At 39.8% G+C, this 17,728-nt stretch overlaps 1 protein-coding gene across 2 annotated transcripts in view; it reads right to left on the bottom strand.

Moving 5' to 3' along the window:
• Window positions 1-76: 76 nt before the first annotated feature.
• USP37 (ubiquitin specific peptidase 37) overlaps window positions 77-17,728 on the bottom strand; it is a 44,002-nt gene continuing 26,350 nt past the window's right edge. Inside the window, exons 16-24 of one of the 2 annotated variants that reach the window (XM_066611639.1) lie at window positions 16,269-16,334; window positions 14,054-14,198; window positions 11,097-11,352; window positions 10,117-10,283; window positions 8,547-8,610; window positions 6,812-6,927; window positions 5,307-5,376; window positions 4,715-4,853; window positions 77-4,375 (exon numbers count right to left, since the gene is read on the bottom strand). In XM_066611639.1, the coding sequence (XP_066467736.1) occupies window positions 4,288-4,375; window positions 4,715-4,853; window positions 5,307-5,376; window positions 6,812-6,927; window positions 8,547-8,610; window positions 10,117-10,283; window positions 11,097-11,352; window positions 14,054-14,198; window positions 16,269-16,334 (1,111 nt within the window). In that variant the 3' untranslated portion in view covers window positions 77-4,287. The remainder of the gene's footprint in view (window positions 4,376-4,714; window positions 4,854-5,306; window positions 5,377-6,811; window positions 6,928-8,546; window positions 8,611-10,116; window positions 10,284-11,096; window positions 11,353-14,053; window positions 14,199-16,268; window positions 16,335-17,728) is intronic. The other variant, XM_066611640.1, reaches the window with a different exon arrangement.

The following is a 17,728-nucleotide window of genomic DNA, read 5'->3' as shown; positions in this document are numbered from 1 at the left end:
CTAGGAAAAAACTGTGCTAAGAGTTGAATAGAGTACATTTTGAGGTACACACATCTTTCTTGAAAGAAGAATCAGATTCAACATTAATAAAGAATGTTTAATTTCTCTGAAATCTATCTACACATCATTTAAAGGGGAAGAAAAGCCAGAATTGTAAAGAATACATAGGAACAAGTCTGCTAAAATGCAGAAAATAGCTGCTCCACATTAAATATCAAGGGACACAGACTCCCAACATAAAAATGGCATCTTCCTCACACACGCCCAGAAAATGTCTCCTCAATTGACTCACTCTTCTTCCCTAGATTTTGCAGAATGAATAACCCATTCAAAAAGCAAGGGAGAAATAATGATAATAATAATACAGGTATTTATATACCGCCTTTCTTGGTCGTCAGATTTCTCCTCAGACTTTAATTCAAGGCAGTTTACATAGGCAGGCTGTTCTAAATTCCCATAGGGATTTTTACAATTGAAGAAAGGTTCTCTCTTTCAAGAACCACACAACATTTCAGATGGATCTTTTGTGGTCTGGTATCACTTTCAGGCCTCCGGATTCCTCCCACGCAGGCTGACAAGCAGCTCCTTCATCTCTCACTTGAAGGGCGGCCAAGATGCTTCTTCGCTCACACCAAAGAGCAGGTGGAATAACTCAGTTCAGAGTAGAAAGGTGGTCTAAGACTGGAAGCAGGCAGTATAAAATAAACATCCCCAACCTTGCTCCATTTTCATTTTTAGTTTATTCCCCTCATTAGATCAGTTTAGAAGCATGCCAATGGTTTTTTTCTAGAAACTCTTAGTTTCCTATTTTACCCAGAACGCCTACCACGGGCATCCAAATGCCCTCATGACTTTTGAGTTAAATATAAAATTTAACGCTAGATAATCATTCTTGCATTAGCTGCAGTACAAAGCAGCTTTCTGTTAACTCATTTAGCATCTCAAAGATCCTGCACACACAGAACAAGTAGTATTAGAACAGTCCCTAAATGCTACGTATTCCTTATGAGAAAAAAGACCCAGGATAGACCACCAAAATCCTCTTCACTCTGCTTTGTTTGCACAGGCTTCTGCTTGAGATGCCTCTTACAAGATGCTAAATGGAAAAACAGATTTAACTTGGAATAGAACTGCAGTGTCTTAATGCCCTATAACAGTGTGCACCATGACACCCGAGGGTGCTGAACTCAAAGGAGCGCTGCTGGATGTCCCCAGCGGCCTCTTCTTCCCGGTTTTCATGGGTGCCACCATCTTGGATTGCATGAGAACCTGTGAAAATTGTGCTACATCTCATGCGATCCAGACAGCAGTACCCATCTTCCTGGCTTTTCCAGTTGCCACCATCTTGGATCATGTGAGAAACAAGCAATCCAAGATAGTGGCACCAAGGAGAGCTGCGAAGAGGCTGCTATGAAAGAAGGGCACCATGACCATGGTAAATTTGGGAACTATACCCTCTGCCTGGATACACAATTAGGGTTTTACAGACTCACAACTAGAAACCCAAACTATTTATAAGAAAGAGTTTTAAAAGTGCTTAGTTATTTCTAAAGTTTTCTTTAGCAACTATCCAAACTACTTTCTTAATCTAAGTATGCACAAGGTTTAAGGTTTGGGGAAGGGAGGTTAATGGTGATAGGAGAGTCTAGTTACTTAGTGCAAATACACATATGGCTATTTTTCTTTATCCTAAAGAAAATAAAGTAGAAAAAATCATGTGTCAGAAATAAGACAAATGAAGAACGGTTAAATTCAACCTATATTAAAACACATACAGGCTACACTAGAACCGCTTGCTATTGGTGTGGACTGATGTTTGGTTTTTGCATCCTTCTGAAACCAAGACTGGTCTACTTGAGAAAATGTCTAAGGATATTTTCATACCATGCTTTGAAAGCATTGTGTCTCCTTTAAAAGGCAACAAACTTTTAAATGCCACCAGCAACACAGGCTCTTGGGTGAATTCAAAACTTCTGTGCAATTTTTCAAGAGAATTCATAAGAGATGCCACATACTTTAATATTTGGTTTTAAATTACATCTTGAATGACTGGAAAAAATCACTGCTCAGGGGTAACTGTGGCAAAGCTTCAGCATTACAATATGCTGAAGCAGTAAATGCGATAAAAAAACTTGGATCAAATGTAGCTAACCATCCTCCTGTGGTTAACCATAAGATTTTGAACTCAGTCTATGAAATGCAAATCAGTGTGTAAATGTAAACACTCATGCATAGTCCCTGTCTGACCAGCACATTTCAGCACAATGAAGGATTGAGAGGGATGACACAGAAATACTTGACCGGCTTGTTATATAGTAAGTATGACAGTTTGCTATAATTGGTTTGATTTTTAGTGCCTCTCACAAGTAAAACCATGCTTCCATAGAAGAACAAACTCTTCTTTCTCTTAGTGGTGAGACAAACTAGAATATTTTGACTTTGATTATCTAATTTGTCTTTACTGCCACAGATGTTGCTGTCCTCAAACTGCTCAGAGCATGTGTCCTTGGAAAGGGACAATGGTCGGGGGAGAGGAATGAAAAGTACTGTCTCAGAAGCAACAAAAAAATCAACTCTAGCCTTAATCCATAATGAAGAGTATCACATTCTGAGGTTCTCTTTTTCACTGAAAGAAAATCCCTTTATTAAGGTACTTGCTAAAAACACACTGAGGTAACTTTGACTGTCAAGAGCACAAAATTACAACGGCAGAATAAGTTGGTAAACACCTTTGGAGAATTTCTTCTTGTTTGACAGACCAACTAGACAGCAATGAAGGTACCATCCTCCTAACAAGATGCTATCCTACAAACAGCAAGTATCATTTAGTCTTGCTTAACACAGGTTGCAATTCTGTAAACCCTGTAGGAAATAACATCTGTTGTGTACTAACTTCAATGGTTTGTGATTTCCAGTTCCAGTATTCTACGATCATCACAGAAATCTGAAAACAGTATTCCCAACACAAAGGAAAAAAGCCACCCTCTTAACACCTGTTAATAACTTTTTCAAATGAGTTAGGAGCAAACTAAGAAGTAACTCAGTTACAGAAATTTTGTTGCCATAAAAATAAATTCCAAGGTAACTAGAATTCATTTTCAGCACTAAAAAAAGAAAACTGGCACACATTAATTCTGGAAAGTAATTTTTTGCAACAAAAGCAGCTATGAAAGAAGCTTCATGTTTGTCACATTTTATGTGAAACCCTAACGTTTCTGCCCTGAAATGCCTTGCAAACATCACACAACCATTTCTGAGTACAGTATTTTCTGTTTTTTTCCCCCCAACTGATTTAACTGTATTTACGACACATCACAAGAAGAAAACCAGGTATATTTCAACATGTCATTGGCTGGCATATGACTTTTCTAATATGACTCAAGTTGAGAAAGACCATTACCCACTCCTTTGAGCATGTGCAGTTTTTCAAGGTTAAAGGCCAATGCAATCATGATGAATAGAGAACAGAACTGTAATTGGTGTTTCATGTACTATTCGCACAGGCTGTGCTCTGCTTTCAAGGACCTGCCAAAGGCTAGGCCTTGCACTTTTCACTGATAGCTGCCTCTGTCATGGCCCAACCAAGACAGTCATCGTGGAAACACAGCAAACGCACACACTCTCACACTTAGAGAAATAAAATTGTTCTACAAATGGCAGTACTTGGAAAAGAACACAGACAAAAAGAATAAAAACGTTCAAAGTTAAAATAGATGTATCTATCATTTTTTAAACAAGGATGACAGTGAACAGTGTGAAGGTGATATACGCAACGGGTTTCAGAGCACCAAAAGTTTGCATCTTGGATTGTACGACAGTGCACTTACAAATTCACAGGTGTCAGAGTTCACATCTGTTTCAGTAATGCTATGTCACCTTATTTAGCCAGCCAGTCTCTGGAGTTTTCCAGTAAATATTATGGACAAAAATACGCCATACTACTGACTATTGCTTTTTTTTTGCTCTTGTAAGTTCTCCATTTCTTTGTGATCGTTGAATATGCAGTGTCTTCTCACACTATCCATTGAGTTTCTGAAGCTGCTGTTGTATTCTCTTGCCTTAACTCCATTACTGGCAAAATTATTTCATGAATGTTTAATAAAAAAATCAGAAGGGCACTCTGAATAAAAGAAATATAACTGCATGGTTGAAGTTCAATGGGAGGTGTGGAATGGACTATTCCACCTATTCCAAGGGATTTGTCTCAACTATGCCCTGAGTTTTAGGGATTTGTGGCTCCTGCATAAGTTTAGAATCCTTTGTGCTTTGGAGAAGTCAGACATATCTTCACAGGGGCTGCCGTACAGGTTTTCCCACCTCCATGCAAGGCAACTGTATATTCTTCTCAGTTTCTAGCAACTCATCAAATATCTCCCTAGGAAATATCAGAAAGGTTGATATCAGTGAACAAGGAGTGCCTGTTAGGAAGAGCAGAGGAGTACAGGATACAAAAGCTAGGCACCAGGATTCAAAGGAATGAGATTCTACATTTAGAGGTTCTATGGGACATAGCCTGGCACTCCCTGTTGAAATACTGAGGCTCTTACAAGTCTCAAAAGCAGTTCAGTGCCAGATTGCAGTTGGCAGACAGGAAGACAGAAGCAAATTTCAGAAAACTATAAAATTTGGACTGGGGAGGTAGAAAAAAAATTCCAAATAAAATGGAAATGGAAGGGTTGCGCTACACAGGGGGAAGATGTTAAAAGACATTTACTTGTGCATATAAAAGAAGATGTAGCCACTCCGGTCTCGGTCACTCTGCACAGAGGTCTCTTGAGTTCTTGATACTTCCAAGTCATTATATGTGAACCATGCCTGTTTGCGGATGTCATATACATCACTAATATAGTGACCTTAAAAATGAAGTGAGAAACATCACAGATTTTAAACTTCAGACTGCTTTAAAATCCAGGAAATCTTTTAAAGTCATTTCAGAGAAAGTCAACCAGCATGTATAAACTGGAAGACCTAAGAAACAAATTTGTTTATGCAAGATGAAGTCATATTAAAATTTTCCACACCAATTTCAATAATTTTAGTGAATCCTATTTAAAGTAGGACATTCCTCTTGGATAATACTACAGTCCTTCAAAGGACTCTACAGATACAAGATTTATTGTTATATAAATGCAAAATCATTGCAATCCCTCCACCATCAATGTTGCCATGTGGAAATTGCTTTTTTCAAGTTTACAATATTAAATTGTTTTAACATTGTCTTGCTTCTCTCCTGGGGTTTTGGTTACCCAAAAGAAAACATCATTCCTATATAGAGCAGAGTGCTGAAGAAGTGATTCCTGCCTTACCTGAAGAGGATGTGTCTCCAATATGGCTGACAACACTAATGAGACGATAAGAGTTAGGAAGCTCTCCTGTCTGGGGAAAAATCCAACAATTAGACTATGAACAGTTTTTCCATTTGGCTAGGGTAAGTAGATTAGATGTTTTATGGCAAACCTATGTCATATGGAGTCCAACAATGTAGCAATTCCTCTGAAATTTATTTATTTAATAGATCTGATTACCTGGTTCAGATAATCAGACCTTTAAAATGCAATATAAATTGCCCATTATTTAAATTATTTTTAAAGGATGCCCACTATAATTCTTATTCCTAAACTGGAAGAATATACTATTCTCTATTTGTCAACGGAAGACAAACTAGTAAGATGATGCTAAGTTTCCCCATTAGTTTACAGTGCACAGATACCTGAACAAATCATGTTACAATGATATCAGTGGGCAAGCAAAATAGCAACAATCCACACTCATTTTCATTATGTTAATAAAATACATTTCTAAATAGGGCAGCCAAAGAGTAGACTAATGGACTAGTATGCCATTTTATCAGAGGCTTCCTAGGAAAAACAGTGTTCACACAGTTTAACCTTCTTCCTTTGTTGCATGTATTAAAATCCTGGAAACTTGGCATGCCCTCAGTTTGACAATCAACCCATAAGGCTCAGGATGGAAACTCTTTCACTTTGCTGTACCAAAATTAACAGCCTACAGAAAAAGGAAGATGTCCTGGAGCACAGGGTGCACACCAACAGATAAGGCAAGCACACACCCCAAAACTTTTTTCCCTTTTATTTGTGTCAAGCCCCAGTCTGCCCTATAGGGCTACTGTGCCAGCTATTTAGCTGGTGCAAATCTGAGCAGCCTGTGTAAGGCTGCCCAGCCAGGGAGTGGAGGTTAGAAATTGATGTGCACTGCTGCCGCTGATCCCATCCCTTCCCATACCTAATCCGCACCACCCTCCGCTCAAACATCTCCCTCTCCACCCCAGGAGCCCCCTACCCTCCCATCCCCTGCGCTGCCTGGAGCAAACTCACCTCCTCCGACTGACATGGGCTGAAGCTGGCCTGAGTGAGCCAGCAAGGACCTCTGCACTGGCCCAGCCGACTCCTGAGTTGGCACAAATTTGTCTTATACTCCGTTTGCGATACTCAGGAGCCAGTGCAGGAGAGCTGTGCTGGCTCAAATCGTAGTTTGGATTGGGCTATGTCACCTTTCCCCGTCCTCCTAACCTTTCCTCCTCAAAGATGAGGATAACACATTCAAACCCACCCAGGCAAATACCAGACAAGTATTTAAACTTGAGTTTCCAAGGTCCAACACTATCCACCATCTCTCAATGCTTCTCTGCAGCAACTGAGATAACTTCATAATTCATTCCTAAAGATGACAAAGTGATACCACGCAGCTTGCACTATCTCAGCTGGAACACTTCCCTTTAAGTACTATACATACATTTTTGATTCACATGTAGAAATACAAGAGTTAGTTCCCTAACATTCCAGATCATTACCTCAGCATTTCTTTTCAGTTCCTCAGCTTCTGCTTCTGAATATTCCATATCCAGAACATCCTCATTCCCAGAGTCCTCATCAGAACCAATGCTGTCCAGAAGAGAGCTGTTAAATTCTAAATAGTATGAAAATATTAGACTGCATAAGACTCTTAACCTCACATGCGAAACAAAGATGGCAACATTGTACAACAGATTAGATCATATACAACAGATTAGATAATATACAAGTTTACTGAAAAAATACTCAAAGTAAACATAGGCACAGAAAACACATAGCCATGCCAAACATTATATGTACTTTTAGCACTACTTAAAGTTTTAAACAGCAAGCAACATCAATTTTGTGCAAAACAACCTTTTCCTTCCAAAGTTTCTTTGAATTTTGATATCGCAGTTAAAGGTGACATTCTATCAGAGTGCTGAGAGCATCCTATTTCTTCAGTTTTCAATCATGGCAAGAAGCGTTCTTCACGACAGAATACTGTTCCTTCAAGGTGTCAGATATGATGGAGGTTCTGCAGCAGCTCAACATGAGGGCTTCCACAGAATAATGATTTTAAAAAACCAAGCCATCATATTAAATGTCTTGAGGGCAACTGCATTTGCTGATCATATCTTGCTGCTATGTAAAGATGCTCCACTTTGATCACATAAAAACAACTGAAGCTACTTAGTATATACAGAGACTGTAAATCACCTAATCATGAATTCATTTCAGGAAGTTAAATTCTGTAATCAAAGGTGTCTGGAATTTGATGCCAGGAACCAATTCTGTGAGAAGAAACTCTAGTTTCTTAAAGTTGCACAAATTAGGAATCTATAGTAGTTCTTATTTCAGCATGGACTGTTAATTAGAATTTGCAGAACACTTAGAGACTCTATGTGTAGGGCAGTCAGCCAAGCTGTAGGTTGAGCCATGAGAACAGACTGAGAGGGAGAAGGAACCATAGGAAAACAAGTGCTATAGAACATTCTGTTATGCCTGCAATATCAACCTTTGTTTAGTTGCAAAGGCATCTTTAGCAATCATTCACAGAAGCCTTCCTCTTTAACCCATTTCTGCCAGGCCCACAGGTGTAAACATTTGGTCCCTGTTGCATACATGCAACATTGGGCAGAAATGGCTTAAGCAGCATTCAGTGCTAGTCTGTTATTTTGAAATGAACCATCTGTGGCTTCATATACATAGAGGAAATGTTATTTATCTTACTCAGAAGTCCATTATGTTCAGTAAGACTTGGGATGTAAACCTATCTTACCAGAACCAAACACCTCTGCATATACATACATGCCTCTCAGCACTGCTGTAATGAACAGCACTTTACAAACAAATGGGATTTTTGTATATGTAACATTCTTAGGAAGTCACACAAAGCCCACTCTAAAAGTTAGATCCATTTATACAAGCTTTACAAAAGTGCTTAGATAGCACTGCCACTGACATTTTGCAGAAAATGAAATTTGAAATAAATCTAGGAGTTCCTCTGCCACAAAATATTTGAAAAATTCTGAGGGACACTAAAACAGCTTAAGGACACTGGCAAAACAAAGGGTTTTGCACATTCCTACCTCGAACAGATGAACTCTGCATGCTGGGCTTTCAGTTTCCCAGCAGAATTTGCTTTTAGAATTCTGAAAGGACTGGAGCACAGTATGATACAAGAGAGGCACAAAAACAAAGCACCAGCCTCCTCTCAAGTGTTCTGAATCTTATTTTGTTTGTGCATCTCACCTTGTAGACTTAATTCAGTAGCTCGTTTAAGATCATCATCTTCTTTTTGCTCCCGCGCTTCCTGCTGGGAGAAAGAACCAAACTTAGTTCATTGAGACACTTCCTGTTCTTGTTAAGAGATTCCCTTTTTCCTTCCACTGAAAAATATGCAGCTCTGGTTTCTACAACAAATCTCATTCCCACTGCAGGCATTCCAGTGAATGGTGAAGTACAAATGTTCCCAGGGACAAGCCTTAATTAAAAGGCAGTTCAAGTTGCCCAAGCTTGGCATGAGCACAGCAAGTTCCTAGCGCCACAACATGCACTCTCTGTGCAGTTTTGCTTTTGAAAAGCCTTGGAAAGAATGTGAGCTGCTTGCAAGGCAAAGCACAATCATCTCACACAACATTCCCCACAATGCAGCAAGAAGTCTGTTACTCTCTTGCCTAAAGCCAAATGAGGACACAAGCCTTGAGGAAGAGTTGGGAAAAAAAAAACCTACTGCATTCTAACAGAAAAATTGTAAGCATCAGAGCTTACAGCTCAACGAAAAAGCGAATCTTGTGGTGAGGTGCTCTGTACCACCAGATGACACCCCTTCTCTCTCTCTCTCTCTCTCTCTCTCTCTCTGTGTTTGTGTGTCTCATCTGTCTCACTACCTTGCAATGGCTACTCAGCTTCTTTAGCAACTGAATATTTCTTCCCCTTGAAGGATAAATTAAGTTCAAGATAATTCCCACAATCAATTTTTATTATGGTAATCACATCTAGGGTAGCCATTATCACCAGACTGTGTACGCTACATGTGGCAGAAGCAAACATCCCTGACTATCATAGCTATACTACAGTAGTGACAGTAGCAGTTAAACAAATCATTTTCTGGCAGTCCCTCAGAGAAAGCTGGTAGAGGGAAGGGAGGAACAGAGCTGTAAGAGTAGCCATCTACTATGCAGTTTGTTTCCTGACATTCAGTTTATGAAAAAGTGCTTCCAAGAAGGCATAAGGAGCTTGAAGCAAGAAGTTCTTGAATTCTAAATGGCTCAGTGAGAAGGAGAGGTTGATGTGCATGCTTTTACATTATGTCTCATGGCACATTTTTAGCAGCTGCGGGACTATCTGGAGATTTTTCTTTCTAGGGATAACTCTGCTCTTTTCAACAGAGATGGAGTAGGTGATCTGTGCAAGAAGGATGTTTTCCTATACCTTTTCACTAATCCACATTAGTAGAAGTATCACAGGAAAATATCATGCTGCAGTTTTGCGGACAGAAATACAGGTACAAATCTAACTGGAAGATCTTCCCATTCCACAAATGAACCTAATGCTGCTAAAGAAATATTCAAAAACATGGCCAAATTCAGTTAAGATATTTATGTCTTTGCTAAAACATCGCTCTATAAAACATACACTTGTTCATTAAAAAACAACAACCAAGCTTTCTAGGTGTGTTACTAGCAAAGGCCTCTAGTACCATGTTATGTAGTAAAGAACTTTCTCTCCATCCCTCCTCTCCCCAAAGAGGAATGTGTAATTTTCTAGTACCAAGAAAGAATCCCTGCTTGGTTTCTTGTGCTTGTGCATTGGCTCTTACTTGTTCTTGGAGGCTCTGAGCCAATGCCTGCTGTAGCTCCTGTTCTTCTCTCTCTCGCTCCATGTCATATTGCTGCAGCCAATCAACCTCCCCCTGAGGGCCTTCTGGAGTTTTATTTTCCTTATTCTCATCAAAATCTTTAGTTATCTCCGTGAAGTTGGCAAAACCTTTAGAAACAGTAACACCACATTGATGCATTAGCACTGGTTCTGAGAAAAGCTAGAAGGAGAGTCAGTTCTCTTGATGGCCTCTCATGACATCCTTTTCATGCCATGCAAGTTTTAGGATTACAGTGCCATCTACTGGTTTGGGAGTATTCTCAAGAGGATGCTACCAAAGAGGAAAATGGTCTCAGCAGTAATGCATTTCCTTTCCATCTGATTTAACTCTCTAAAATGAGGGCTACTGAGTGTTATACGATTTAAACATGAATATTTACTCTGAGCAAGGATTATTTGCAACCATGTGTACTAAGAGTGTATCAAGAGGAAAATTAAGATGGCAAGATCATTCTTAATTTTCCCAACTTCTGGCTTAGTTTGATCTTTATACAGTAATACAAAATATGCTTTTTCTATTTATTTTCTAGATGGAAGAAAAAAGGTGAATTTCATGCAATTCTTCCATTTGAGTCAAACTACAATAGCCTGCTGTCCTTTCACTTGCAAGCTGATAGTGTGATTCCTACTAATTACTAAGATGACTAATTTCTAGATGGCCACCGTAAGTGGCCATATTTTACAATTCAAAAGGTCATAAGTAAGCCTGTCTGTTCCACATGGGCTATGCTGTATAGTTAAATATTAAAGCATAACTTTTAAAATTACTATTAATACAAACATATAAATAAAAAAGGCTGTCTGAAGCAGTTTTATCATACTAGTATCTTATTCTTCCTGCTGATCCCCAACCTCTCCTCTACACACACATTTTTCCTAAACATTGCCCTTACAATTAAAAAAATTTGATCATTTTCTCACCTGACTCTGTAGATGCTTTGGGTTTCTCTACATCCATAGGTTCCAGATTCTCTGGCAACTCTTGTAGCTCCTCATCTCCAAAGCCAGTATCTGGGCTATTTGTGGGCCTATCTTCATCATGGCTCAGTGATAGCGATGCCTCCCTCTTACTAATTTCCAGGACAGCTGCTAGAAGCTCATCTTCACTCATCCCATCAAATCCGGCATTCATTGGCTCTGAAGGCTTATCACACTCTGTTTTACCTTTCTTTGAACCCTGGAAGTAGATAACAGCACAATAAGTTGGGTATGCATACTTGCACTGCTTTGGAGGTTAAAAAAAAGTTACTGTGTGTTAGCCATGCTGAACACACAACCCCTAGTGCAATATTCATGTAGGGTTCAGAGTTGCAGCTGACCACCAGTTTAAGACCTAATTTAGTCTCTACTAAGTGCTCCATTTGTTACTATAAGAGACATTGCTGTGTACACAGGGTACAAACTGCTTCAATTCATAGTAGCTCCCTTGCACGCACCCAAATAACTATGTAAAGGGAATATGAAAATAGCAGGAAATGTTCAGCATATGACAAAAATAAAAAAATACTTCCTAGCTGCCCTGGGGGGACATGGCCTTGAAGAGCAAGGCTTAAATAGTGTAGATCAGTGGTTCCCAAAGACCTCCTTAGGAGGAGGAAACCACGCAAGTATTTGCTGGGGCGGGGGGATTGTATTTAAAATAAATATCATCAGCATTGCTTCTCCTCCTAAACAACTTGAAGCTATTAGGAACTACTCTTCCATTTATACTACTCTATGGGGAAGTTCGGTTACTTGAAAAATCTCTAAATACAGAACAGTTCAAAAAGAAAAATCAGATGCTTCACTTGCTGCTAAGCAGCAAATATACCAGAGATACTTGCCTATAAGGCAAGAAATTTCTGCCAATAAAAAAAGTGTAAATCATCTCCTCGCCTTATCTGTAGGCTACTCAGGGAGGTCAGGGTTGTTCAAGCACATCATGGCAGCCAGGAGAAGCCCAGAGGAGAGCAAGAGGACAATGCAGAGAGAATTAAGGCAATTAGCCTCCAGGGCAAGCTGCATCCAAAGTTAACCTTTTCACTCCTCCTGAGAAAAAAGTAAGCCAGCGCTCAACACTTCCATTTAAATCAAGCAAGCCTTGTTCTTTTTGGCAGGAACACACTCTACCCTTCTGCACCCTGTTTCATTTTGCAAATGTTTGACAGAGGTCTAGTTTTTAAAACACCAAGCTGTAATACTCATTTCCACCTGAGACAAAGTTTAAGGCTACAATTCAGCACACCATTAATTAAGAATAACGCCAAGATGTAGATCCATTGAATTATCTGGAGTAAATCAGGTTGCAACTATGTGTAGCTGCACTTGCTCATGCTCATTCCTTGTTGCTTGTCTCTCCGCTGTGAACTGAATTGCACACTCCCAGTTATGTGTTGTATGTTATAGGTTGAGACTCTGGCTTAACATACCAGGCACCTTAAAGAAGGATTTGAATAATGGTTCCACCTGGTATGTTGTTTAGAGTGCACTTACTTTGATAGTATTTACAAAAAAAGTGAAAACCAGAATTTTAAAAGTTAATTAATAAAAATGTATATTTTACTATATTTTAAAAAGAGACTGTACAGTTCTTAGGTAAAAATTAGTGGTAGGTTATTTCTCAGGATCTGTCAAAATTATAGTCAGAGTTTAACCCTAAGTTTAACCCCCTGACTTATTCAAGGGTCATAGAAAATTTCATGATTTTTCCTGTCAACTTATCTGCGAGATTGACTTATACTTTGGTGTCTGCTGTAAGAGGGAAGGGGGCAGTCAGATTATCTTCTTCCACATGGCTGCATCTACAGAAATGCTCAGGCAGCTATGTATAGAGATTTTCATATGTCAATCAGTTGCACAAAGATCATACATGACCTAGGAATTTGAACCTCCCCCCCCCCCAAAAAAAAGAGAGAGTAGCTGGGGAAGCATCAGAAATCGGTGGATACCAAATTGCTTGCCTGCCCCCAGCTCTCTTTCATAGTTGGTGAAACGTACTACAAAAATCAATCATGTTTCTCAGCACACACAGTGCCAGAAAGCTTTCCTCTCCATACCCCTTCAAGGGGTTAGGTAGACTATGGGCAATTTAAAGGGACTAGCACATCCTAGCAATTAACCCATTTTTGCCTGGCCCACAGGTGCACACATTTGGTCCCTGTTCTGTATATGCAACATTGGGCAGAAATGGTTCAACAAGATACTAGCCCTTTTACAGTGCTGGAGTGTTCATTCCTTTTTAGGCTTCCTCACATCTAACTGGACTGGCATTTGCTAGGGCCGTTTCCAGATATTGTTTAAAAGCTGTGAGAATAAAGACTGCTTTCTCTTTCTGCTCTTTCCATGATTAATGCTTATATGTTTGGTTATCTGAGTAATGAAGCACATGCGATACCCTCCTGCCCACCCCCCTAAAAAAAAATCTGTTCTGAAGGTTCCATGCAAGGGGCTTTCCCTCAGACATTCCTCCTCAGCAGAACCTGGATGAGAGCTACCTTACTTTTGTCTCTCTACTGACAGGGTGTTATCTCACATTCAGCACCCTCACCCTAGACATTTACTCCAAAACACCACACTTGATTCTTTTGGGCTTGATCAGGATTCACAAACTCTCATTTCAATATCTTGAAGATGGTGCTGCAACAGCTATTTGCACTCACAGGAATCTCTGAATCTTACAGGAAATTTTTACTAAGGGAGCACATTTAGCTTCAGCACTTAATTTTCTACAGTATGTAGTTCCACCAAAGTCCTGGACCAGGTTTGTGAAAGCCTAGTAAATAACTCACAAATGTATACTCTAACAGTAAGCCTAGAGAATGTTTTGCTCTAACAACTTACTAAGGTCTTGGGGCGGGGGGGGGGGGGGGAGAAAGACAGTAAGAAACTTCTCTCCTTACTTTCTCTGGCTCTTCTCGCTGCTGTTCCCTGAATTGAAAATCACACTGTTTTTGGAGATTTGCAACAGGGCGTTTTAGTGGTTCCTCTTCACTGTCTGAATCAACAGAGTTTACAATGGGACCTTTCAATTTGAATGAGTATTTTCTGAAAGATAAACAAAGATTGTAGTCTTGGAGAAACCTGTCAGAGTGCTAAATAGCATCCAAACTATGTTATGAACCCCCCAAAAAATTATCCATATAACCAGTAGGCATATGCAATTTTAATATAAGGAGTGCTCTATTTCGTAAATGAATCCATTAATCTAATCTATCCCACCTTGGTGCTTCAGAAAGTTATAAAAACAAATACATGCAATTCTGATTCCGCATTTGGAGTGTTCTGCACAAGGCAAATATTAATACTTCTAGTGTTGGAATAGAATCAAACCACTAAAAATTTAGATTCTGTTCCAGTTCACATTTATTAGCATTTTTAGTTCTTGGTTCTGGGTCAGACAGTAATTTGGTACAAGTTCAGCAACTTGGATAAACTGAATTAGAAACAGTATCATTTATGTAAATGTTTAGACTTGCAATATTCATGTTGGCAACCTTCAGTCTCGAAATATAACTTGCAATATAACTTGTACAAAACACACAATATCTTTTTCTCAAGTTAAATAACTTTTTAAACATGCAGTTTAGGGATTAGTTTCACACCCTCCAGAACCCTGGCAATGGATAGCAGCAGATATAAATGCCTTTCTAGAAATCTGTGGTACAGTCACAATTAGAATATCTTGTACCGTTCTGGATATCCCGTCTCACAAAGGATTTCTCAGGGCTAAGAAATACAAGCAAGACAACTTGCAGCTGGGTTCTAAGCTTACTAGCAGTCCCACTTTCTTCTATAGAATTTACTTTTAATTAAGAGTGCACAGGATTGTAGCACATAACAAGAAATAGTTAGAGCAGAAGTGTCAAACTCGTTTCATGTAGTGGGCTAAACAGTATTCATGGCTCCTGCTGAGGGCCAGAAATGACATCATTAAGCAGGAAGTGACGTCATTCAGCAGATGATAGCCAGAAATAGGCGCTTTGTTCCCACATAACCTACTAGCTGCAAATGACAGCAGAGAAAATGTGCAAATTTTGATCATATTTTCCAGATATGGGAGAAGCCTATTATCATGCTGAGAGAGCCCACTTAGCATGCAGACGCTCTTTCAGCAGCGCCACTTCCGCCGCAGTGTCACTTTCAGCAGTTGAGAGGTGGTCTGTGAAGTGATACTTCAGCAGAAGAGGCACTGATAAATGGGCAGCCCACATGATAACTGGGCTCTCCCAGCACCTTGGCAGCATCTCCTTTTCTCATCTCTTGGTCTGCCCCTTCCCCTGTAGCATTTCTTGTCTTCTGAGGTTTCCTTCCATCTCTCCCTCCCAGAACCTTGGCAGAAGTGGCACTGCTGAAAGGGCAGCGCTGGGAGAACCCAATTGTCATGGTGGCTGGATAAAAAGTTTTTGGGGACCATATATGGCCCACAGGCCTTATGTATGCCATCCCTGAGTTAGAGTGTTTGAGGTGAGGCCATTTCGTTCAGATGGAAAAATAATGGAAGCAGCAGGAAAAGACAGAGGTTTGTACTACTGTGAATGACTATACAGCACAAATAGAAAGGTATTTTCCCACTCTCATACCACTAGGACACTGATATAAGCCCATTCACAGTAGATTCAGGAATGACAGATGAATGTACTTATTCATATAATTTCTGTAAAAGTACACACAACACCACAACTACTGCTTAAAGAAATATATGCACAATTTGTTTCATTCACAAAGTCTGTAGACTGCAGAATTTGGGATACATCTGGGAGGGAATTCTAGAGCCACTGCTTTCTAATGAGAATATTTATCTGCCAGGTTTTAAGTAACTGGACTTACAGAGTCCACTGCTTAACTGCACAGAGGCCAACTTAAAGCATTACACCTTTTCAGTCAAGTTGAATGGAAATCAACATTCAGTCAAGTTGAATGAAAATTAATTTTGCACAGATGTTGACCATTTTATTGTTAAAGCTGAAATTGTGAAGTATAACAAGAAGCAAGGATATACAGAAATTTTTTCTTTCTTTCAAGTGAAATAAAGTAGATAGAATCAAGGCTATTTTTTCAGATTTATTCAGGGCAGTTTTTCAAAGCATCTCAAAACTATGTAAAAGCACTACTCACCGACAGGGCGTGGAAGTGCTTACAGAACAGGAATTCACCATCTGGGATACTTTTAAGGGCCGAGAACTGATTTAAAAAAAAAACAAACAGGTTTTTATTGCCAGACACATTCTGCTACCACATAACCAATGGTGCTACTCCTAAGTGGCGATTCCTGTAACAATGCAGGGGTCACTGTCTGGGAAAGCAGAGGGTCACACTGCTCAGAGCCGAACAAAGGGGTAAGAAAATATAGTTATTTTGCAACTCTAGCCTCTCTTAATAGATTTAGGGCCCTACCCTATCCAACTTACCAGCACTGATGAAGCTGTGTCAATGGGACAAGCAATGCTTTTTGTGGGGGTGGGGGAGCAGTCAGAGGCCTCCTCAAGGTAAGGGAACATTTGTTGCCCTTACCTTGGGGCGCACATTGGAACTGGAAAGTTGGACAGGACTGGGCTCTTAGAAGGTGACATGACTCATGCAGTACTTCCACAGAGTGGCAGACTTTTGCAGGATATTTGCCACTGAAAATGCCCTGCAAGACCCTACTTGTGCCACACCCTGAAAGGAGAAAATTATAGATTAGGGATGGCCAAACCGTTGCGCGTGAGCCACATGCAGTCCTTCGACATATAATGTGCTGCTCGCGACAATGTTGGCTGAGCTACTTTTTGCATCACAATTAATATAAAAGGTAAATAAAAACATTTTCAAACATTATAATTATTGACCTGGTATAAACGGAGAGTCCATTGGATTAAAATGTACATTTAATGTTCACAGTGAGTAAATTCTTTAAGTGCTTCTTCAATACTGAGGCTCTCAAATCTCTCTCTTGCAGCTCTCAAACATCTGAAGTATATAGTATGTGACTCTTAAATTAAGAAGTTTAGACATCCCTGCCATAGGTTGTGTTCTGAGTTACACAAGGTAAAGAAAGGTCATGTAAGGAAGGTTTCCTGCTATCAACTCTGGACAGAAGTGTCTTACACATGTATCCAAAATTTCCTCAATGAGCGGCAGTGATGTATCTTGGGTGTGGCAAGTGGGGACATCTGCACCACTTGAAAGGGGGCACTGGGCATGGATTTTCCCATTTTCTACCAATGGTGTATTTCCACACCAGTTTCAGATGACTCCAAAAAGAGGCAAATGCCTACAGAAAATATTCAGTGTTTCCATACACCTGAAACAGAGGTGTTGCAAATGCACAACGCTAGTAGGACAGGGAATCTTTTTTTCCAGTACTATCTAGCAGTACTATATGCTGACATATAGATCCTTACCTAAATCAAAGTCAGAAGCTGACCTCAGCCAAGAAAATCTCAAAGCAACATCAACAACATGGTTTTACTGAACACACAAAGTCACTTGGTGGGACAGGGCTGGTTTCCCACTCCATGATCTCCCTTTCTCTGTGTAACCTACTGTATAAATTCATTCACTGGGATGGACACTCCTTGCCTGTGTAGCTTGCT

This window comes from Tiliqua scincoides, chromosome 1 (assembly GCF_035046505.1).
Source record: "Tiliqua scincoides isolate rTilSci1 chromosome 1, rTilSci1.hap2, whole genome shotgun sequence".
NCBI lineage: Eukaryota > Metazoa > Chordata > Lepidosauria > Squamata > Scincidae > Tiliqua > Tiliqua scincoides.
The sequence above is the reverse complement of the archived record's forward strand: the minus strand, read 5'-3'. Positions and strand labels throughout refer to the sequence as shown.